This window comes from Tursiops truncatus, chromosome 18, assembly GCF_011762595.2.
Source record: "Tursiops truncatus isolate mTurTru1 chromosome 18, mTurTru1.mat.Y, whole genome shotgun sequence".
In the NCBI taxonomy this organism is placed as follows: Eukaryota; Metazoa; Chordata; class Mammalia; order Artiodactyla; family Delphinidae; genus Tursiops; species Tursiops truncatus.
This window is the reverse complement of record NC_047051.1, coordinates 7,604,394-7,628,574: the sequence shown is the minus strand read 5'-3', so window position 1 is coordinate 7,628,574 and position 24,181 is coordinate 7,604,394. Positions and strand designations below refer to the sequence as shown.

The 24,181-nt window shown below is 46.3% G+C and overlaps 1 protein-coding gene across 3 annotated transcripts in view; it reads right to left on the bottom strand.

The window, feature by feature from the left end:
• The window catches only part of MEDAG (mesenteric estrogen dependent adipogenesis), a 28,094-nt gene extending 5,087 nt beyond the window's left edge, over window positions 1-23,007 (bottom strand). Inside the window, exons 1-5 of one of the 3 annotated variants that reach the window (XM_033843377.2) lie at window positions 22,350-22,921; window positions 12,562-12,671; window positions 9,710-9,822; window positions 3,345-3,630; window positions 26-1,452 (exon numbers count right to left, since the gene is read on the bottom strand). In XM_033843377.2, coding sequence (XP_033699268.1) covers window positions 1,328-1,452; window positions 3,345-3,630; window positions 9,710-9,822; window positions 12,562-12,671; window positions 22,350-22,627 — 912 coding nt within the window. In that variant the 5' untranslated portion in view covers window positions 22,628-22,921 and the 3' untranslated portion in view covers window positions 26-1,327. Of the gene's footprint in view, window positions 1-25; window positions 1,453-3,344; window positions 3,631-9,709; window positions 9,823-12,561; window positions 12,672-22,349 lie in introns of those variants that run through there. The other 2 variants (XM_073795018.1, XM_073795017.1) reach the window with 2 other exon arrangements.
• Between the last annotated feature and the right edge of the window lie 1,174 nt (window positions 23,008-24,181).

Sequence of the window (24,181 nt, the reverse complement as noted above, 5' to 3'; positions counted from 1 at the left end):
GTCACAAATTTACTCAATTCGATGCTGAATGTTAAGGAAAAATTTAATTGCACAAATATAGTACATACCATTTCAAATATAAATGAAAGGACAATCAGTAGTGCTATCATAATGTATAATACAGGAATATTTTTTAAAAGGACAGAAAAATTATACTCGGACCCAGAAATCTTTCTCATTATAAGCCTGTGTAGCAACTCATTCATGCAGGTTTTTAGGATGTAAATAGGATGATGTTTTGTGTCTTTTGGAAGAACTCCACTGTAGCTATGAGATGAAAAATGTATTGCTGTAACAATGTATTATGGTAATGGTATAGCTATCTTCTATTCTGCTTTTAGTGTTAGGATTGCTAAAAGCTTATGAAATACCCAACTGACATAATGTGCTTTTAACAGAGAGGACAATGCCGCATACATTATCCTTCTCCTGTCATGTTTGGTATCACATCACCTGGCCTCTTTCTACACGGGCCACTTTGTTAAGAGGGAGGTCAAGGGAGTTCAAATTTCAGGCAGCGGGTGGCAGGGTTACCGCCTTATCAACCTGGCCAATCCTCCCGCGAGCCTCACCGTGAATGTTTCTCCTAAGGTTTCATCCTATGGGCAGGATGAAAAACATACTTGCCTTCTGATGAAGGATGTCCTGGGCTTTTTGCTCAGCAAGGTTTGCAAGAGAATGGCACTGCTAACCCATGCTTGCTGGGTTTGGGTTCAGACAAGCAGAGGGCTAAACCCAGATTTATGAAGCGTCACAGGGCAAAACCCAGGTCAGGTGGCTCCCACAAAGGCTGCCCAGGGAGCTCCCAGGACGCCAGGGCATAAGCGAAATATTCAGAGTGGCAGGACTCTGCCACTCCCTCTGCCTCTTCGGAGAAGTGTTAAAAGGAGAGGAACCGCCCAGGCCATGGGGCCAAAGCCCTCCCATCCTGAAGACAGCTGCATCAGCCCTGCCAAAGCATCGCCCACAAAAATGGAAAGGAGAGCGGCTTCCCTGGTGGCGCAGTGGTTGAGAGTCCGCCTGCCAATGCAGGGGACACGGGTTTGTGCCCCGGTCCGGGAAGATCCCACATGCCGCAGAGCGGCTGGGCCTGTGAGCCATGGCCGCTGAGCCTGCACGTCTGGAGCCTGTGCTCCGCAACGGGAGAGGCCACAGCAGTGAGAGGCCCACGTACAGCAAAAAAAAAAGAAAAAAAAAAATGGAAAGGAGGGGTCTCTGTAGGAGCAGAGGGCAGAGGTACCCGCCTCCCATCTCTCTTGGATCCCCTCAGCCTTGGGTTCTGGCACAGGCCTGGGGTGTAGGAGGAGCTGCAAAATGTCCAATCCAATCAGATAAATGGGTTGGGTGTCTCCTCAGATTCCAGAACACATGGAAATGGCAATTCTGCCAAAAGAGGCTCCATCAGAGATGATCTGGGTGACAGACTGCAGTTAAAAACTTCATCTAGTGAACCTGAGAAAAGTAAACAGGGCTTGCATTATTACCATCTCTGGAAAACTACAACCCAAATCCAACAGTACCTAAGGCCCATGCAGCATCCAACGTAACCATTTCAATAACGAATAGGGAATCCTGGCTTCCTCAGAAAAACTCAAAACGCTGACAGAAACGTGTTGCTTTCTGTTCACCAGGAGGATGTGGACTGTCACTTGCTTCTCCATGGGCTGGAGTTACAGGTACCCTTTCTCACTTGATGACAAAAGGCCCACAGGTGGGGGAAAAGATGCCTAGGACAAAGGTCTGTTCTCGAGAAGGAGATGAAGCCAGGCTAAGTGATCACCAGGGCTGAGCCAGCGGAGCTGCCTGCCGAGTGGCTGATGCATGGTGGCTGGGTCACCTGCAGTGCATGACGACGACTCAGGTGGGCCTTGAAGAATCCTTCCCCACTGCTCTGAAGTAGAAATGGCCCCAGGGCCGGCTCGGAGTAAACTTGCAAGGAAGCACTGCCCAACTTCACATGCCCCTCAGTCTCCCCAGGATGCCAGTGAACACCCGGGCAGCATAAAGGACAGTGGGTGAGCGATGGAGAAACAGAAAAACCCTGCTCAGGCTGCTGTGGCCAGTGGGTGGGCTGGGGGGTGTCCCAGGAAGGACCTGGCATCTGGGATGGCCACAACCAGGCAAGGTAATCTTCCCCCAAAAGGATGCGCACATAACTTCCCCTCCCCCCACCACGCACATAACTTCCCCTCCCCCCCACCACGCACATAACTTCCCCTCCCCCCCCATGGCAGCAATGGAGCAGAGAACAAAGGCATCTTTGTGAGAAGCACCCAGACAGAGAAAGCAAAGCAACAAAGAGGGAGAGAGAAGGAGGAGGGGGAAAGGCAGGAGGGAGGGAGGGAAGCAGGCAGAGACAGAGACAGACAGAGACAGAGGGAAGCTGCTTTCCAGGATAAGAAATAGCTAGGAGTAAGCATTTTCGCTAGAAACATTGGAAGAAAGCAACTGTCATTAAACGCAACTAATGAAGCCTCTGTTTTTTGTTTTTTTTTTAACTTTTTGAAAACGACAAGTTCGTAGAGACTGGTGTTTTGTTGTTGTCTTTTGCTTGTTTTTCTTTGTTTATTTGTTTGCAATGAGCAGCAAAGTCCTGGTTCAGGGAAGTTGCCGTCCAGCACAGACTAGCCTGGGACAGACAGCAGGCTCAGCAGAAGACCGATCCAGGTGACTTGACCGATATCACTGCCTTAGCCACATCGGACTGAAAAGTCTCCCCAAGTCCTGGGAAGGAGGCCCTGGATGTAACATCTAGAACACACCAGATGTGACCTGTGGTCTGTTAAGTGAAGCAGTCTCAAGAGATATTCTTTTGTGGTCTTAGAAACTCTGGAGGATCCTTCCAAATATTTATAAAGATGGATATCTCGACCATGTGTCTTCCCCCCTCAGCCAACACTTTTCCTTAACATTCTGTTGCCCTGAATATGCACATGAGGAAAGCATCATTCTTCTATAGTTAAATTATTGTTAATAATATTTCAATGAGTATTAACGTGTATTTACATTAATAATATATTTTAAAATTATTTTCTGGGTATGCTGCACTGTAAAACTGCTATGTCAGAAAACTTAAAGGAGCCTAAAAGGAAAAGTCACTATATTTCTTTTCTTTTTTTTAATTTTTATTGACGTGTAATTGGTTTACAATGTTGTGTTAGTTTACTATATTTCTTTTTGGTAGTAAATGTTTCTCACTTCCTAGTTTCTGAAATATGTGATATTATATTTCCCCTTTACCAAGAAGCCTTACCTTTTCCATTAATTGATTCTCCTCCCCCATGATATTATGCTACCCTTTAATTTAACTACGTTCCTCGGGTAGTTGAGAATTTTTAACATACCTCTGGAAGTTACACTGAATTTTCGGTCAGAGAAACTGCTCCTTCGGATTAAAGGTTCACTCATCTTTTCCAGAAATAATTTAATGGTCTCCTTCTTTTCTGGACTTGTACTTGACAAATTCAGAACTTTTCCATTCACTTTTACAGTGGAATTGCTGAGCCCAAACCAATAGAAGAAATCAAATAACGCGTCAGCTTTGAATTCATACGCAAAGCTCAAATTTTCTCCATTAACCACCTTGTTTCCTGGAGGGAGAAAATTCTTTACTGCCTCTTGAAAATCAAACTGAAAGAGAGAAGCATTTAATTAATTTCAGTGATATAATGATAATGTTGTATTACAGACTTATATCATAGAATTATATTATAGAATTAACAACTGTCCAAATGTCCAAAATATCACACCTCTTATTTCTCTTCCTTTCTGACATACTTTTTTTCCAAACAAGAAGGTATAGATTTTTTTTAATTGGGGTATAGTTGCTTTACAATGTTGTGTTAGTTTCTGCTGCACAACGAACTGAGTCAGCTATATGTACACATTTTCTGACATATTTTTAAACAGTTGCCTTTATCTTTTATTGATTTATTTGACATCTTTATTGGAGTATAATTGCTTTACAATGGTGTGTTAGTTTCTGCTTTATAACAAAGTGAATCAGCTATACATATACATACATCCCTGTATCTCCTCCGTCTTGCGTCTCCCTCCCTCCCTCCCTATCCCACCCCTCTAGGTGGTCACAAAGCACCGAGCTGATCTCCCTGTGCTATGCGGCTGCTTCCCACTAGCTATCTATTTTACGTTTGGTAGTGTTTATATAAGTCCATGCCACTCTCTCACTTCATCCCAGCTTACCCTTCCCCCTCCCCGTGTCCTCAAGTCCGTTCTCTACGTCTGCGTCTTTATTCCTATCCTGTCCCTAGGTTCTGCAGAAACTTTTGTTTTTTTTTAGATTCCATATATATGTGTTAGCATACTGTATTTGTTTTTCTCTTTCTGACTTATTTCACGCTGTATGACAGACTCTAGGTCCATCCACCTCACTACAAATAACTCAATTTCGTTTCTTTCTATGGCTGAGTAATATTCCATTGCATATATGTGCCACATCTTCTTTATCCATTCATCTGTCGATGGACACTTACGTTGCTTCCATGTCCTGGCTATTGTAAATAGAGCTGCAATGAACATTTTGGTACATGACTCTTTTTGAATTATGGTTTTCTCAGGGTATATGCCCAGTAGTGGGATTGCTGGGTTGTATGGTAGTTCTATTTTTAGTTTTTTAAGGAAACTCCATACTGTTCTCCATAGTGACTGTATCAATTTACATTCTCACCAACAGTGCAGGAGGGTTCCCTTTTCTCCACACCCTCTCCAGCATTTATTGTTTGTAGATTTTTTGATTATGGCCATTCTGACTGGTGTGAGGTGATGCCTCATTGTGGTTTTGATTTGCATTTCTCTAATGATTAGTGATGTTGAGCATCCTTCCATGTGTTTGTTGGCAATCTGTATATCTTCTTTGGAGAAATGTCTATTTAGGTCTTCTGCCCATTTTTGGATTGGGTTGTTTTTTTGATACTGAGCTGCATGAGCTGCTTGTAAATTTTGGGGATTAATCCTTTGTCAGTTGCTTCATTTGCAAATATTTTCTCCCATTCTGAGGGTTGTATTTTCGTCTTGTTTATGGTTTCCTTTGCTGTGCAAAAGCTTTGAAGTTTCATTAGGTCCCATTTGTTTATTTTTGTTTTTATTTCCATTTCTCAAGGAGCTGGGTCAAAAAGGATCTTGCTGTGATTTATGTCATAGAGTGTTCTGCTTATGTTTTCCCCTTAGAGTTTTATAGTGTCTGGCCTTACATTTAGGTCTTTAATCCATTTGGAGTTTATTTTTGTGTATGGTGTTAGGGAGTGTTCTAATTTCATTCTTTTACATGTACCTGTCCAGTTTTCTCAGCACCACTTATTGAAGAGGCTGTCTTTTCTCCATTGTATATTCTTGCCTCCTTTATCAAAAATAAGGTGACCAGGGCGCTTCCCTGGTGGTGCAGTGGTTGAGAGTCCGCCTGCCGATGCAGCGGACACGGGATCGTGCCCCGGTCCAGGAAGATCCCACATGCCGCAGAGCGGCTGGGCCCGTGAGCCATGGCCACTGAGCCTGTGCATCCGGAGCCTGTGCTCCACAGCGGGAGAGGCCACAACAGAGAGAGTCCCGCGTACCGCAAAAAAAAAAAAAAAGTCCAGTCAATGAAGTTGCTTTCGCATGTGCGAGCAACAGGGCTATAAAAAATAAATAAGGTGACCATATGTGCATGGGTTTATCTCTGGGCTTTCTATCCTGTTCCATTGACCTATATTTCTGTTTTTGTGCCAGTACTATACTGTCTTGATTACTGTAGCTTTGTAGTATAGTCTGAAGTCAGGGAGCCTGATTCCTTCAGCTCCGTTTTTCTTTCTCAAGATTGCTCTGGCTATTCGTGGTCTTTTTTTGGGGGGGGGTCTTTTATGTTTCCATACACATTGTGAAATTTTTTGTTGTAGTTCTGTGAAAACTGCCATTGGTAGTTTGATACAGATTGTATTGAATCTGTAGATTGCTTTGGGTAGTATAGTCATTTTCACAGTGTTGATTCTTCCAATCCAAGAACATGGTATTTCTCTCCATCTGTTTATATCACCTTTAATTTCTTTCATCAGTGTCTTATACTTTTCTGCATACAGGTCTTTTGTCTCCTTAGGTAGGCTTATTCCTAGGTATTTTATTCTTTTTGTTGCAATGGTAAATGGGACTGTTTCCTTAATTTCTCTTTCAGAGTTTTCATCATTAGTGTTTAGGAATGCAAGAGATTTCTGTGCATTAATTCTGTATCCTGCTACTTTACCAAATTCATTGATTAGCTGTAGTAGTTTTCTGGTAGCTTCTTTAGGATTCTCTATGTATAGTATCATGTCATCTGCCAACAGTAACAGCTTTACTTCTTCTTTTCCAATTTGTGTTCCTTTTATTTCTTTTTCTTCTCTCATTGCTCTGGCTCAAACTTTCAAAACTATGTTGAATAACAGTGGTGAGAGTGGACAACCTTGTCTTATTCCTGATCTTAGAGAAAATGGCTTCAGTTTTTCACCACTGCAAATGATGTTGGCTATGGGTTTGTCATACATGGCCTTTATTATGTTGAGGTAGCTTCCCTCTGTGATTACTTTCTGGAGGGTTTTTATCATAAACAGGTGTTGAATTTTGTTGAAAGCTTTTTCTGCATCTATTGAGATGATCATATTGTTTTTTCCTTCAATTTGTTAATATGGTTTATCACATTGATTGATTTGCGTATGTTGAAGAATCCTTGCATTTCTGGGATAAACCCCACTTGATCATGGTGTATTATCCTTTTAATGTGCTGTTGGATTCTGTTTGCTCATATTTTGTTGAGGATTTTTGCATCTATGTTCCTCAGGGATATTGGTCTGTAGTTTTCTTTCTTTGTGACATCTTTGTCTGGTTTTGGTATCAGGGTGATGGTGGCCTCCTAGAATGAGTTTAGGAGTGTTCCTCCCTCTGGTATATTTTGGAAAAGTTTGAGAAGGATAGGTGTTAGCGCGTCTCTAAATGTTTGATAGAATTCACCTGTGAAGCCATCTGGTCCTGGGCTTTTGTTTGTTGGAAGATTTTTCATCACAGTCTCAATTTCAGTGCTTGTGGTTGGTCTGTTTATTTTTTCGATTTCTTCCTGGTTCAGTCTCAGAAGGTTATACCTTTCTAAGAATTTGTCCATTTCTTCCAGGTTGTCCATTTTATTGGCCTATACTTGCTTGTAGTACTCTCTCATGATCCTTTGTATTTCTGCAGTGTCAGTTGTTACTTCTCCTTTTCCATTTCTAATTCTATTGATTTGAGTCTTCTCCCTTTTTTTCTTGATGAGTCTGGCTAATGGTTTATCAATTTTGTTTATCTTCTCAAAGAACCAGCTTTTAGTTTTATTGATCTTTGCTACCGTTTCCGTCATTTCTTTTTCATTTATTTCTGATATGATTTTTCAGATTTCTTTCCTTCTGCTAACTCTGGGTTTTATTTGTTCTTCTTTCTCTAATTGCTTTAGGTGTAAGGTTAGGTTGTTTATTTGAGATGTTTCTTGTTCCTTGAGGTAGGATTCTATTGCTATAAACTTCCCTCTCAGAACTGGTTTTGCTGCATCCCATAGGTTTGGGGTCATCGTGTTTTCATTGTCATTTGTCTCTAGGTATTTTTTGATTTCCTCTTTGATTTCTTCAGTGATCTCTTGGTTATTTAGTAGTGTATTGTTTACCCTCCATGTGTTTGCATTTTTTACAGATTGTTTTCCTGTAATTGATGTCTAGTCTCATAGTGTTGTGGTCAGAAAAGATACTTGATATGATTTCAATTTTCTTAAATTTACCCAGGCTTGATTTGTGACCCAAGACATGATCTATCCTGGAGAATGTTCCTTGAGCACTTGAGAAGAAAGTGTATTCTGTTGTTTTTGGATGGAATGTCCGATAAATATCAATTAAGTCCATCTTGTTTAATGTATCATTTAAAGCTTGTGTTTCCTTATTTATTTTCATCTTGGATGATCTGTCCATTGGTGAAAGTGGAGTGTTAAAGTCCCCTACTAGGATTGTGTTACTGTCAATTTTACGGCTGTTAGCATTTGCCTTGTGTATTGAGGTGTTCCTATGTTGGGTGCATAAATATTTAGAATTGTTATATCATCTTCTTGGATTGATCCCTTGTTCATTATGTAGTGCCCTTCTTTGTCTCTTGTAATAGTCTTTATTTTAAAGTCTATTTTGTCTGATATGAGAATTGCTACTCCAGCTTTCTTTTGATTTCCATTTGCATGGAATATCTTTTTCCATCCCCTCACTTTCAGTCTGTATGTGTCCCTAGGTCTGAAGTGGGTCTCTTGTAGACAGCGTATATACGGGTCTTGTTTTTGTATCCATTCAGCCAGTCTATGTCTTTTGGTTGGAGCATTTAATCCATTTACATTTAAGGTAGTAATCAATACGTATGTTCCTATTACCATTTTCTTAATTGTTTTGGGTTTGTTATTGTAGTTCTTTTCCTTCTCTTGTGTTTCCTGCCTAGAGAAGTTCCTGTAGCATTTGTTGTAAAGCTGGTTTGGTGTTGCTGAATTCTAGTAGTTTTTGCTTGTCTGTAAAGGTCTTAATTTCTCCGTCAAATCTGAATGAGATCCTTGCTGGGTAGAGGAATCTTGGTTTTACGTTTTTCCCTTTCATCATTTTAAATATCTCCTGCCAGTCCCTTCTGGCTTGCAGAGTTTCTGCTGAAAGATCAACTATTAACCTTATGGGGATTCCCTTGTAAGTTATTTGTTGTTTTTCCCTTGCTGCTTTTAATATGTTTTCTTTGTATTTAATTTTTGATAGTTTGATTAATATGTGTCTTGGAGTGTTTCTCCTTGGACTTATCCTGTATGGGACTCTCTGCACTTCCTGGACTTGACTATTTCCTTTCCTATATTAGGGAAGTTTTCAACTATAATCTCTTCAAATATTTTCTCAGTCCCTTTCTTTTTCTCTTCTTCTTCTGGGACCCCTATAATTCGAATGTTAGTGCATTTAATGTTGTCCCAGAGGTCTCTGAGACTGTCCTCAATTCTTTTCATTCTTTTTTCTTTATTCTGCTCTGCAGTAGTTATTTCCACTATTTATCTTCCTGGTCACTCATCCGTTCTTCTGCCTCAGTTATTCTGCTATTGATCCCTTCTAGAGAATTTTTAATTTCATTTATTGTGTTGTTCATCATTGTTTGCTCTTTAGTTCTTCTAGGTCCTTGTTAAACGTTTCTTGTATTTCCTCCATTCTATTTCCAAGATTTTGGATCATCTTTACTATCATTACTCTGAATTCTTTTTCAGGTAGACTGCCTATTTCCTCTTCATTTGTTTGGTCTGGTGTGTTGCTCCTTCCTTGCTGCTTCATCTGCTGTGTGTTTCTCTGTCTTCTCATTTTGCTTAACTTACTGTGTTTGGGGTCTCCTTTTCGCGGGCTGCAGGTTCATAGTTCCTATTGGTTTTGGTGTCTGCCCTCAATCAGTTGCCTTTATTTTTTTAAAACAAATCTTTGCATTTGCATCAAAATCCATGTAAAGACCTTGAACTGCTTGGTCAAGTTTATATTTATTCTTACCCTATTTCTAAGAAGCTGCTAGAAACTAAGTTCATTTTATTGGTAGTGATAATGAAGCCATCGAAAAGGTCTGTGTCTGGATTCATTTAAGTTAGAGTTAAGCTCTAGGGACTCAGTCCTGGCCTGAAATGCCCAGACCCTCTTCTGTGTGTTGGCAGCCCTGGATTCACACAAGCCAACCTCACCTGAAGCCAGTAGCTTTCTCCAATCACCGAGGAAATGACCATGTCCATCCCCTGCTCTATCTGTCTTCTTATCTTGGGGTGCCTGGTGTTCACAAGAAACGCATATGTTCTTTCTAGAAATTAGGAAGTAGAAGTCAAAAAACAAGGGTGCATGTGTACTTCTTAGTATCTGACAAAGCAGTGGTTCCCACCATATTTGGAGATTTTATTAATTTATAACCTCCCTCACTGCTCCCTCACTGCAAAGCCTAACCAGGTTTCTAGAAATGTTTCCAAGAAATTTGCAGGCGTGAGGAAGCTCCAGGATACTGTCAACGCAGGTTAGAAAATCAGCTCCCCCCAGGCTGCACTTTGTCACTCGTGCCTCAGAAATCGAAAGTTCCAGTCCATAATTATCACAGATAAGCACTGAGTCTCCTCTGTGTGCAGCCAGCATGGGAGCCAAAGTGAAAACTGGAGATGGCTGGTTTTCGTGTCACTGCCTTGCTGGATAAACAGCAACTTGGCTTTCACCCACATTTCCTCACTTACAAAGCAGAAAATCCATCCAGGGAAGGACGCTTCCCCCTCCCTCATTCCCTGTCCTCCCCCAGAGACCTGGCTTTCAGTCTGCAAAGGGCTAGTCTAGAGTTCTAAGGACCAAGGTAATCTGAGATTGGTTCTCCTCCACGTCCCAGCCCAGGACAAGCCCAGCAGAAATGTCCCTCCCATTGTTTAAATAATGCCACGTCTGTGTCCTGGCAGTTGTTTTTTGTTCTTTATTTGATCGGTTTGGTTTGGTTTAAATCCAATTCTGTCCAGTTCTATCTAATCTAAGCAAAGGGGTGTTGTTTACTCCCTAGGAAATTTTAAATACTGCGAACCAACAACCTCTTAACTTTTCCAGCCCCCGGAATCAAGATCCATGTCCTTCATTACTCAAGCACTTTTTCTAGGAAGACCCATAACATAGAATGCCACCCTTTGTTTAAAGGCCATGCACCAGCCATCATGTGATTTGGGGAACTGAACATCCTACACGGATGAGCATCAAACCTGTGGTCCACCAATAGCAAGTGTTACGTCCTTGGGGAATACATTTTGAACTAACCTTTGCACTAACCTTATCCATCTTCTTTTTCCTTCCCCTGTTTTCCTTTCTCCCAAATTATTTTTTGGGGCACTTTAGATAGAAACTACCTTATTTCCTCTTTGAGAAAATATATAAATAAGCAAGTAAAGCAAGCCAGCTATTTGATACCTTGAATTAACTTTCACATAAACTAAACCAAGACCTTTGGGCTCATTAGATACTTAAGGCCACCACCCTCCATCCATCGTTGTGCAGGTTGGGCAGGCTGTGCACTGCACAATTCTAGAGGATGCCAATCGCTTCCACATTGTCTACTTGTACATTTATTATGACAAACTTCTGGGAAGGATTAGTAAATTGTCTTGAGTTAATGGTGGCTTCTTCTAAATTTGCACAAAAGTACAAGTTTAGGATAGCAGCAGGGCTGGACGTGTTGCCCTAATCACAATTTTCATAATTTAAACTTGAGCATCTTAAGCTTTGTGTCACAGAATCTCCTCATTGCATGGCTTTCCTCACAGCCAAGGAGGACTGGGTTTCTCTACCTCCTTCCACAAGCATTATATAACTGCGAATCTTTTCAAGGCCACCCACAAATATTTCCTTTTACCACTCCCTGTATGTTCATTACAATGTTAAAATGGAGAGGTCTCTTATTCTTTCTTAAGAACCCTCCTGAGAGATCAATGCGGGAGGTATACTGTATACATCTGTGCTTTACAGTCTTAGAGAATTCTCAGCTTTCTGGTCACCAGCAAGCCAAATAGCATCAGGGGCTCAGATGCTCTACCGAGCATTGCTTGTTACAGTGTGATCTGTTCCCAGCCCCTCCTGCCAAGAAGGACATTGTGACTTTGAAGTATGAAGTGAGAAGGGAATCTGAATGACTCTGAATGAGACGAGCAGAGAATCAGGTCCAACGAATCTGAATGAGGAAGGGCATGTCTGAGGAAGTCTATTTGGAATTTGTAGATCAATTCTTAATCTCTTGGTCTCATTTGAAGAACGTTATTTAGAAGTAAGTGTAAGAAACGCTACTGCTATTACAGCACTTATGCCCATGACTTTCCCCATGTATCACTGAGCGGGAGGGAGAAGGGAAAACTGAGATATTTTCGTATTGGAATTTGAGTTAATATAGTTGTTATCAGTCTGATTTCTGAAGAAACAATACAGAGAGATCTCTAAAATTGAAATTCGAAGGCCAGAGCGTGAAACATAAAAGCATCTACGTAAGCGTTTATTTTCTTTACCTTAGTTTTCTCATCTATAAAATGGGGATGGGATAAGTACCACATAGGCAGGACGGCCAGGCATCCTGGTTACGCCTGAGTCAGTTCTAGTTTATACCTTTATCCCAGCATACTTATTACAGTTCCTGCTTTCATGCTCAAAAATGTTCTCCTTTGCATGATATGCCCTACTGGGCTGTTGACCAATTATTCACATTAGCACATGCCTCACAGAAGTGCTTGATACATGGTAGGCAATATTATATATCATCATCTTCATCACTCTGGTCATTTTTGCAACCCCTGCAGGCTCAGAGATCACTTCCTGCTTAGACAGGAAGTATGAAACAAGACTCAGAGACAGATGGCTTCTGCCGTAGGATCACTTAGAGGTCTGCTCTGCAGGCTTGTGCTGTGCTGATGGCCTCACACACCAGGCTTCCAGCCTTGCACAAGCTGCTTTCTCCACGCCCAACTTCTGCCTCATCGGCAGGCTACAGTCCACAGTCCAGCAAGGCAGAACCAAACCCAAACATTTACAAACCTACCTTTCGAGGAGTCCTTTTTGGTCTGTACATTAATAAAGAATAGCATTGGTTTGCTCAATATAGTTTCCCGGTAGTCTTTATAATCGCAGTAGTTGGTCAGTTCCACGTATCTATGAAAAAAGAAGAGATGATTACAAGTGCGATGTACCTTCCCATCGAGGTCAGGAAGGGGACGTACTGGACAGGTGCCTACTACATCCTCAGACCCTCTGAGGGAAGTCCCCTGAAATGTCCTTCGGGAGGCAACCATATCTTGTACCAAATAAATAAATCCCCTCCCCTGATCAGCATGCAAACTAAAGGTGGCCCTGGTCCTGGGGGTGCCTGGCACCAATACCTGGCTCTCAAGGGCAGCCTGGACCAGATGATGACTAGCACCGTCTATCTTTGGGCTGTAAGCGTTCATTTGAAGCTACCGGAGCCCTATGTCTCTCTGGGTTGAGAATGAATTATACTCAATAAGTGGAATTTTCTGGGTCTTCTCCAGTGTAGTCATCCTAACTGGTGGGTCTGAAATTTTCCTTTCCTTCTCTAATCCCAGGATAAACCCAGACGGCTCCATTGATTAGACAATCAACCAATACTCATATGAACCAATTCACATCTCCCTGATCGTGAGCTTGTGCAATTTAAAAAAACCAAAAAACAAAACTAATGTTGGATTTCTGCCCAGGGCCCTATTACATTTAGCCTCCTTGGTGTTAGTTCATTATTCCAGCCCAGGAAGATCTTTGTGCTTTTCGACTCTGTCCTCCAATATGTCAGCTTTGTCTCCCTACTCGGCACATTGTCCAAGCAGCCTTTCTGTGTCTCTACCTGCACTGTTGATTTTAAAAAAGACAGATGCAAGTGCAAATTGGCTTCCTTCAAAAAGAACGCTAATTTTCTAACCAAACCCAAGCTCAGAAGCGGCATGGACACGGGCAGGCTGAGTGGCATCCAGCATGCTGGGGGATGTGGATACCCCAGTCCCTCTTCAAGATACAGTGGCTTCCCCACTGACTGGCACTACTGCAAGGTCTGCATGGACTGAATGGGCTGCTTTTGCTAAAGGGCCACATGTTGGCTTCTGACATCTAGTCCCCTGCAGAGACGGCTCCCCCGTTTCTTTCCAGCTTCTTGTCCTTCCAGAGCCTGACATGAAAATACCAGCCCTGGGGAGCACCCGCAGCAGAGAGCTCTGGCCGCAAAGTCCCCTCAGCCTCCTTCCCCATTGTCCTCTCCCCACAGCCCACTTAGAGGGGCCGGAGCACGAGACGGGGACCCAGGCCTGGGTCAAAAGCAGTGGGAGAATATCCACCCCCCGAGTCAGGAAAAAACAGCTTCCACTGTCTGCCTCCAGCTTGGTTTCTTAGAAATCTGTGTCATTATCCTTTTTTCTTGGATTGTCAGATCTGATTTTGAGGGCTTTTAAAACCTGACCCCCGATGGAGCATCTAAAATGCTTCCTGCCTTCTATTTCACCAGGCTTTTAATGTAGCGTCCATCTCCCAACCCGGGGCACGTGGGTAGTTAGGGGGCTGGTCCTGCAGTGGGGAGGGGCACACAGGCTGGTGCACCCGGGGAAGGAGAGTGGGTGCAGGTGTCGCTGTTCAGGGGTGTGGGCGCGAGGGGAGAGGAGGGTGGGAATGGAGAAGGGGGTTAGCAGTGGCATGGACTGGGTATGATAATGCAGACACAGACCAGGGATTTCCTAGGGTTCTCCCTCCGTGCCTCCCCTACCCCCATCCTCCTCTGGGCAGAGCAGTGCACAGTGAGGATGGGGTAAAGGGGCACCTGGCGGGAGCGGCACTGTGTCCCACATCAGCAGAGGGAGAATTTTCCTGTTCTTTGTCCCAACTGACCAACTGCCAAAAGGTACTGGAGAAAGGAAGCGAAGGAGAAGGAAGGAGAAAGGGAACCACGATTTGCTGGGTTCACTCACTCTCATTCAGCAGCATTCACTAAGCACCGGATGGTGTGCTGACACGTGCCTTGCACATCTGAGGCGCTCAGGGTCCAGGAAGTGGGGATGGGGTAGCAGGGCGGCAGTACAGGGGCCCCTTGTGCGCCCCACCCTTCCACCATCCATCTATTCAGCTCCCAAGGACCTGGCCCAGGTGGGCAGAGAGACCTGGGCAGCGGTAGAGGAGAGGCCGGCCCGTGAGGCCTGTGGTTGCAGGGGGGTGTGGGGAGGGGCAGGGGGAGAAAGCAGGAAGAAGAGCCTTTAGCAAAAGAAGGGCAAGGCTGATTGGACTAAACATCAAAGAGACAGATGCACGATGCTGGCTGGAAGTCGGGTACCACCTGTGAGCCATCCAAAGCAATTTTCACATTCTCCCACCTTGTGTATCATGGAGTTCATTTATAGTCATTTAAGCACTTAATATTTCCCTCAAAGTGATTGCTCTGCTCTCTCAATATCCACGGTCTGACTGTCACTCTCTAGGGCATGGACATGGTGCGTGTGTGTGTATAGGACACCCAGAAAATCTGCAGGTTTGAATACTATTCTGATGACCCAAATGGCAGTGCAGTACTTGCCTCTGCCTACAAAGTCGACTGACATCTCATTGGAGGCATCATTGGCAGGAAGAAGATAAAAATCTCAACTTGGAAATGATCCCTGGTTGGAAAAATCATCGGTTTTCCACCAAATTCTCTGGAAGACTTTTTTGACTGCTGTAGGGCCCAGAGAGCTGTTATTCGGCCTGATCAAAGAAGGGAGACTGGGTGGGGGAGGGGAAAGGGGGCATCTTCTGGAGTTACATATTGAGTTTAATGCATAACCTATCCATGAGTCACCTCTTTTGGAGTCTGAATTTAATAAGATATCCTGAATCATAAGACTATGCTCAACATAACTTAATCTTCCTTTGATGATTCAGAGGCACTTTTCGGATCTTAACAGGGCTGTAAACATCATCACAGAGCATCGCCAGTTATCACTGTACCACAGATGTGGGAAAAGGCTGCTCACTCGAGAGCTCTGATAACACAATGTACAGACAAGAGATTGTGGCAAGATCCCTACTTAACTCTCTGTTTAAACCAGGTCACAAATAAGAACCACTTCCTTAATTCATCCATCCCCAGCCTCCCAGTGACTGTCCAATTGTTAAACACCTCAAAATTGCAGTGGAATAAATACATGTGAGCATCCCTTTGGAATTCACTGGTATGAAATTTGGATATGTAAGTCACTAAAATACAAAGATTGAGGACCTAGTTGCTAAATCTCACAGGTCTTCAAGTACCTGACATTCAACCACCAGTTTTGTTTCAAGATGAGCCTGACTAGACGACCTTAGGGACCAGTTATCTCATCTTCAATCATGCATATTTATGAATTACTCATGCAAATATTGCTTCTGTGTCCTAGATATTTATTCTATTCGCTGACGTTTTCATTAGGGATGAGAAGCAAACAGTTTAAGATAGTTCCTTTAAACGCTCATTTCTTCATTGCTTTTATCCTGGCCCCAAAATGCTGCTAGGCTGGAACTTTCTACACCTGGCTTTAATCCAAAGATTGAAAGGCAGAACAATGTGATAGAAAGCATAGTGTTCGAAATAAGAAGATTTAATTCACGTTCTAATTGACTGGCTGTGTGAACTCAGTCCCAGAGCCACAACTCATTATGACCTTCAGGGAGTTACTTAACCCACTGAACCCATCCCCTCATCTGTAAAAGGGATATAACGGTATTGCCTTCCATTTGATGATGTAATGCAGTGCCAGTAACACAGACATATGTACTTGGGCCCATAGTAGATGCTCAACAAACATTATTAGTATCTTTAATTCTGGCCAACTCCGCTGGCCTTAGCGTGAAGTTCTGTAAGCTTCTGACACACAACCAGGGCTGTGTTCATGTGAGTGACCAGGAAAGGAGGACTATATGAATATCTAAAAAATAAGGAAGGGTTTCTCTTTCCTTGCTCCAATTTCTTTCCTCGTCTTTTCAGTTTGGAAGGCTAGAGGGAGCAGTTTAACGAAGGCAACACCTGAAAGATGGGACCAAGACAGAACATTGAATTTTTGCTTCTAGCAAATCAGGAGTAGCTGAAAGATCACCTACCCTCTAAGATGCCAACCCTTCTCCAGAGTTTTCTTCAAATTTTACATCATCTTTAGCATGACTTGAAAAGCTGCTCCAAATTTCCCTGGCCCCTGATGATTGAATGCTCAGAGACAAACAGGAATTCAAACACACGGCTCCCATCTCGTGTGTGTGTGTGTGTGTGTGTGTGTGTGTGTGTGTGTGTGTGTGCGCGCGCGTTCATTTTTTAAAGTATGGAGGAAGGAGCAGATAAAAAGAGAAATATATTGGAATAGTCCTTGTGTAAAAGGGCCAGAAATTGCTAACAGCTTCCACAGTCCTTTGCTGTGACTAAGCAAAAGCTTACAGGGACATTCTTTCCAGTGTTAACTTGTTAGTTTTATGCAAAGCCTTCCCTACACACTTAAACAATTCCTTCTGTTCACTCCCTCACCTCCTTCTTCTGCCCCAACTCTAGTTAAATAAGCAAAAATTTCAGATTTATCACTCTAACATCTGTAACTCTAATCAACGATACACGTGTTCATTCATTCATTCATTCGTGCAAGAAACATTTACTGAGCACCTACTATGTGCTGGGCACCGGGGACACAAAACGAAGAAGGAAACAGTCCCACTTTCCAGAAGCATATAGTCTATTGGGGAGACAGCTAAGAAAATGTATCATCTCAATATGAAATGATACACATCTAAGGCCTTGTTGCTTGAAGTCTGATCATTGGACCAACAGTACTGGTATCACGGGGGAGCTTGCAAACCTGCAGAATCCTGGGTCCCTCTCCAAATGTATTTGCTCGAAAATCTGTATTTTCACAAGAGCCTAAGGAGACCTGCAAAAACTTATTTAAAGTTTAAGAAGCACTGGTCTAAGCCACGGTCCCTGTTTTTCAGAGGCTTACAAACGAGTTAATCATTCAAACACACACATGCCAGAAGAACGCACAGTTCTCTGCACTCAGGCATCCACAGGGCCATGTCCTAGTAACGTAACTAAGAAGGAGCAAAGCCAAGGGGCTTGGAGCTAGAGCCACTTGCTGAGCTGGGACAGGAACAGAGGAGGGATTGTTCCGTCGGGCCGAACAGACTGCCAATGGGAGGGCAGAAGCAGGAGGGAGACGGGGACCCCGCGGGGAGTCTTGGTTTAGCTGAGCCTTGTGGACTGCACGTGGAGGCATCCAGGCCCACAGACAGGCATGTGCAAGGACCGGAGTGTAGCTGAAAGGGCAAAGCAAGTCTCCGGAGGAAGAAGGTAGCAAAGGCTAGTGCCCTTTGTTTTGAATCGCCGATTTGGGTTTGATTCCTGTCTCTGTGAGTTCAGCAAGTTTCTTAACCTTGTTGAGATGCATTTCCTCACCTGTAAAATCTGGCTGATAAGAGGTACCCCATGAGGTGGCTGAAAGACGAAATAGTGTGTGTGAAGCACTTGGCCTTGGGGTTGCTTGGTAGGTACATAAGCTGACGTTTGTCCCATGATGAACAGGTACCAATGACTGTTTTGAGAACTTTATACATTTTAATTGTGAACAACAACCCTATAAGGTTGTTGGCAATATTATTCCCATTTTACAGCTGAGAAGACTGAGTCACAGAGATTAAGTAACTTTCCCAAGTCACTCAGCTAGTAAGCAGCAGAACTAGGACTCAAACCAAGGCAGCCTGGTCCTGGCGTTCATGCCTGTCCACACTTACTCCGAAGTGAATCCCGTAAAAATCATAGCTCAACACGTGAGAGATTATAATTCATCAATATCACTATGAGTCCTGTTTAGGGGCTGCTGTCCTGGGCAGGTCATCAAATCCAAGACTCAGACATGCGGACCAAAGCAGAGGACAGGTCGGGGGCTTGCTGAGGGCAACAGCAAGGGTGGCCGGGCTGCATACAGGGATGTTTCTGAGAGGTGGCCTGGGCCACAGACCGAGCCCAAGCACCTCCCCCCAGTGAAAATCTAAATATGATCCAACCCTGACTCTCCTCCCCTGTGTCCCCTGCCCCAGGCAGCTGATCTCAAGGTAGGTGTGACTGTCACCCAGCTAACAGCTGGTCAGATCTGGGCAGAAGCAGGTCACAGCACTGCTTTTAGTGGCTTCCTTCAAACCACTGGACTTACTTTCTCTTTTAGGCTGATTATATAAGATGTGTACTGGCTGACGTCATTCCAGTTATTAATTTGAGGTTCCGGAAATCTATAAGAAAGCCGCTGTGGTCTACAGGAAGCCAGAATTATTCCAGGTTCGAGGCAGTTTGCTGACAGGGTGGGCTGCATGGTTAGCTAAATGCTGTGGAGAGGCCCCGGTCCCGCAGCTCACCAGCATCTCACCCAGGGAAATTATTTAATCTCTCTGAGTCCTAATTTTCTCATCTGTCAAAAAGGGAAACAGACAATGGTGCCGACTTTGTCAGCTTTTGTGAGATAGCTGTGGAATACTTTGCACCCCTTGCTGGTACTCAAGTAAGCATTGGTGGCCACCACTATTATTGTTCTTATTTTTATTACCCAAGCAGCCTCTTTCATGCTAGAGGACCACTGAAAACAGGGAATTAGAGCGCCTCTTTGTCAAATGTTTGCCATTCCATCCCACTAAAAGGCTGCATTGTAGGAAAAAGGGGTAAGGGAGGGTGTGTGTGTGTGTGTGTGTGTGTGTGTGTGTGTGTGGTAGTTAATGGTAATTTGCACCTGGAACCCTAAGCAAGTTTCGTTTGTAACATGGGTGGGAATCCTGAGCTTGAAAGAAAAAAATAGCAATAAAGATCTTGCCATAAATCCCCGACAGGAGGACAAGGAAATTTCAAGCAGGCTCTCAGGACTGGGTGCCACCACTAGGCCTTCCCACCACCCTAGTTTTCCTGAGGCTTATTTAGCAGGTACATATTTAGGAAAATGTTCCAGTATTACGAAACAAACCAGAGCGCGTAGAACCACTGAAATCTCCTCTTACTCTCTGAGCACGTGAATCGTATGAATGTCAGCGTCAGGAGCTCTTAGCCTCTTGGGGTTCTCTGGGAAAGGACCTTGTGAAAGTCACAGCACACACTTCTGAGGCCACGAAAAGAAATCCTGCTTATGCTGTGGGCTTATCCCACACCAAAAAATTTGTTGAATGATTCAAAGAAAACCAAAAGGACTAAATAAAGAGGAAGGATTCTTAACCTGGATCCAAGCATCTCCTAAACTACCTGCATGGTCAGCAACATTAGGTGTATCTCGACCTTTCTGGGAAGAAGGTCTACCTACGATTCTCAAAAGCTTGATGGTCCAAAACGATTAAGAATCATCACCCTGTGTTTCTTACTCTCCAGCCATCTCAGCAGCTGCTCTTGGTTGGGGACCATCCCACACCTAAGGCAGGAATATGGGCCACAAAGAAGACAAAAACGCCACTGGAGTCCATCAACTCTAGGCCCCAGGGTGTTATAAAAAGTGGAAAGTGCATGGTGGGGTGCAAGGTGACTCTGAAGATGATACACTAGGAAGGCAAAGCAAAACTGGCCATCCTCGCCAAGAACTGCCTGACCTCGAGGAAATATGCCACGTCGGCCAAAACTGGTGTCCAGGACCACAGGGGCAACGACACTGAACTGGGCAGAGCCTGAAAGAAATACTGCAGAGTATGCAAGGGGCTGTCCCTGAGCCGCGTGCTTCTGGGGTCTTTAGAAGTGCGCCAGAACTGACTGGTAAAAAGGAAACCGCGTAAAATTCTTCTTCAGCTAAACTGGCTAGAGCTTATTGAAGGAAGGAAGGGAGGGACAGAGAGAGAGAGGAAGGAAGGACGGAAGAGAGAAAGAAAGGAATGAGGTACTGCTTTTTGAGAGAGGAAGTTGTGTGCAGTCTCCAAACCAAAGACAACTGGGTAAATCTGTGTCCGTTTGAGGCGCGGCCACTGCAGACGTCTGTATTCGACTATGCACCCCACTCCTGATGCATGAGAGCAAAACCTCTCACTGCTGTCCACAGCCGTCTTCCCCCTCTTTCTAGAAGGCTCTCTCCATTCAGACCAGGTTCCCTCCCTATCGTCCTCCAGGACTGTACACTCAGGTATAAGGGGCTGCTGTGCTTGCATAGTGCGTTCCCTGAGAGGAAGACAGGTTGTTCCTTCCACCTCCCCAATTATTCTCAGGGGCGTCTTGGTACTCCCAGGGTACAAAAGCCTTCACACGATTGCTTAGACAACGAGAACCTTGTATTTGCTGATTCCTGTTTGCACCCTGGTCTGTGTCACCTGGTCATTGTTTATTCTGGACTCTGAACTGCCAGGGGAACACTGCTGTTCCTTCGGGGAGGAGGTGTTCAAAGCAAGAGTTGAACAACCAGACTTCAAAACCATTGTAAGCTTTGCAGCATTGTTTGCTGAGACTGGGAGAGCTGACTCTGTCAAAGCCTAACCTATAGCTTCAATTAATTCTGGACATTTAAATTTTTCATACTCTGTTAATACAACGGTTATCTTCTTTTAAAATCTTTGCAAATCTTATTTCTAACTCAGTTCCTCCCACCGCCCCCTGCTTATGGCTTGGAATTTTCAATTCACTAAGAAAGGGAGAAATTCTTGCTGGGGAATGGTTTTTCAGGCCCTCAAAGCCCTCAGTATCTTTGTGTGAAAAAGCAAGGTTTTCCCCAGCAGCTTTGAAGAAGGTATTTTAAACATCTCATTTTGTTTGCTTCCCCCCTCTTGGCTTGGTCCCACCCACAGGGTGACCCTGGCCCTTGTCTTTCCCCGGAGCTAAGGCTTTCTATCTTAATAGCTGGCCAGCTTCCCCACCTCTGAACCAACCTGGAGACTGCACTGCCCGCTTCCCAGCACTCAGCTCTGCAACACAAATATAAGCACCACCACCCGCCTGCCCCCCCCAGCCCCCGACCTCTGGAGGCACAGGGTGACCTCTGGTAGCAAGAGGCGCAGAATGCAGCGTGAAGCTCCCTCCTCCTTTACCCCGTCAAAGCCTGCCTCCGATAGACGACATCCCTGCTGGCTTCGAGTCTGCTAGGAAGGGCTTCAGGCACTTTGGCCACCACAGTCAAGCATCCTGTGACCCTCCATCAAATTCGGTTTGGCCCAAGCTCTGTCCCTGGATCCTGGAAGCCACACTCATCCCTCTCGTTTTCCCAGAACTGAACTGCCCACTCGACAGCCCACACGGCCCTGGGCTGGACTTCACGGGTCTCTGGTCCCTTCTCAGCCACCGTTAATTGATTTATTTTTTGAAAACTCACTGAGGCCAAAGATGGGAAACTTTAAACTTCTGCACGCTTCTCCCCGGGCCTCCTCACTGGATAAAGCTCCTAGGGCACGGAACAGAACATCCTCTCCCCTTCCCTTCCCCCAATTCTAAAGCCAGGGTGTGAGTCTCTGCTGAGCAACATCCCCAAAGGGTGTGCCCCCAATTTGAGCTCATTTGATCCAGTTAAGGGGCCAGAAGGAAGACTCATCCACCAGTTCACGCACTCCCCACCCTGCTCTCCCTCAGGCGCCTGCCCAGTGCCCTCCCGGGGCAGCTTGGACAGCTGCAGAACGTCAGTGCCAGGGGCAGAGAAAGCCAGGGCCGGGGGCGGGGCGGGGCGGGGGGGGGGGAGTGGGGGGAGTTTTGCACCTCCGAGTGACGTTAGCAATGAGAAAAATCTGAAAATGTGATGAAGGAGGAGATCCAGGCTGGATCTCAGGAAGTGAGGCCAGAGGACTGGGATGGGCAGCGGGGTGAAGGCCTCGGCAGGGACCAGGCGGCGGGGACCAGGCGGCGGGCCCACCCACCTCCTGATGTAGCTGCTGAGGCGGTAGAGCTGTCCGTCGAGGCGCACGAGGCCGTCGCTGAAGACGTTAAAGCCCCCGCGCGTGGCCGCGGGCTCCGCGGGGCCCGGGACCACCAGCTGGTCGCCCCGCAGCTGGAAGGCGCCGGGCTGCAAGCGCAGCAGCTGGGCCAGGGGCAGCAGGGCCAGCTCGCAGTCGCACGTCCACAGGCTGCGCAGCTCCCCCGACGAGATGGAGGTCAGGCTCGGCCTGGCCGCCGGCGCGCTTTCCAGACCCGCCATGGCCCGGCCCGCGCTCCTGCCGTCGATGGACCCCGACAGGGGCCGGGCGCCCCGACTCGGTCGGCCCCTCGCCCGGGTCGCCGCTCAGGTGCTGCCGGGCCGCCTGCCCGCCGGCGAGGAGCGAAGCTCTGCAGGCACCGCGCAGAGAAAGCGGCCCCGGCGCCGCGCGGCCCTTTTATCCGCCCCGCGCCCCTCCCGGCCCTCGGGCACGACCCCAGACGCTCAGGGCGCGTTTCGGCATCTCAGGACTTGGCACGCTCCCGCCTGGCTGCGCCCGCTCGCAGCCAAGGGTTACTCATCCCCCTGGGGTGCGCTGCTCCACGCCTGGGGCTGGTCCCGCCCCTGCCTGGACACTGCCTGGGAGGGGACACGCTGCCGGTGGGGGACACTGCCGGGGGGGGGCGGCGGGGGACACTGCCGTGGGAGGGGACACTGCCGGGGGGGGGTGGGACGCTGCCGGGGGGGGGCACGCTGCCGGTGGGGACACTGCCAGGGTGGGGGGGACACTGCCGGGGGGGGGAACACTGCCGCGTGGGGACACTGCCGGGGGGGTGGGACGCTGCCGGGGGGGCACGCTGCAGGTGGGGACACTGCCAGAGTGGGGGGGACACTGCCGGGCGGGTGGACACTGCCGGGGACGGACACTGCCGGAGGTGGGGGGACGCTGCCGGGAGGGGGAGTGGGGAGAGGCTGAGGGGGGTGCGGGAGACTCCACCGGGGGTGCCGGGTCTGGCCCGCGGTGGGAGGGAGGGCGTGCAGCTCCCACCCTCCCCCAAAGCACCACACTTCATCGCACTGGTCAGAGGGAGGCGCGCGTCCCTCTCCCCGCTCCCCACCAGGGCCCGGCTCGTCCGGGCAGTGCTGGACCTCTCACCTCGTCTCCCACGCCCCGCCCCCAAGTTGGAGTCAGTTGCCAACCACCGTCTCCTAATCTCAGTTTCTGCTTTTTCGCTTCCAGATCATTTCCTGCGTTTCCCCCCCTCTCAGCCTTTCCCGGCACCATTCCTTCCCCTGAATTTGCTGCCAAAATCTCAGCCTCTGCACACCGGTGCCCAGTGGCATCTCGGAGACAGAGCTTCGGGTGGAGTAGCACAGAATAGCTTTATTACTCCGCCAGGCAGAGGGGGCCACAGCAGGCTCGTGCCCTCCGTATCCCGACCTGATGAGGGGTTTGATAACAATGGTTCAAGGGTGGGGCTGCTGAGAGGATTCGGGCGCAAGTAGGGCCTGCACTCCCTTGAACTCCTCTCAGGTGGCCGCCTCCTAATCTTGCTGAGCTCCTCTGGTCCCTTTAATCTCGCCTCAGGTGGTTTCTTGGCTGCCCCCCCCCCCACCCCCGGATTAGCAACTGTTCCAATCAAAGATTTCAGTTTGAAACCTGACTCTGACACTGACTAGCCATGTCGTCTTCACCTCTCTGGTCCTTGACTTTCTCACCCCTAAAATCAGTGCGAGGCGGGGGGAGGCAGAACAGCAATGTGGCTCTGAGCTCAGCCTCCGGGGCCTCATCAGCCGGAACCCAGTTCCGTGTCTAGCTCTGCAATCGTGGGCAAT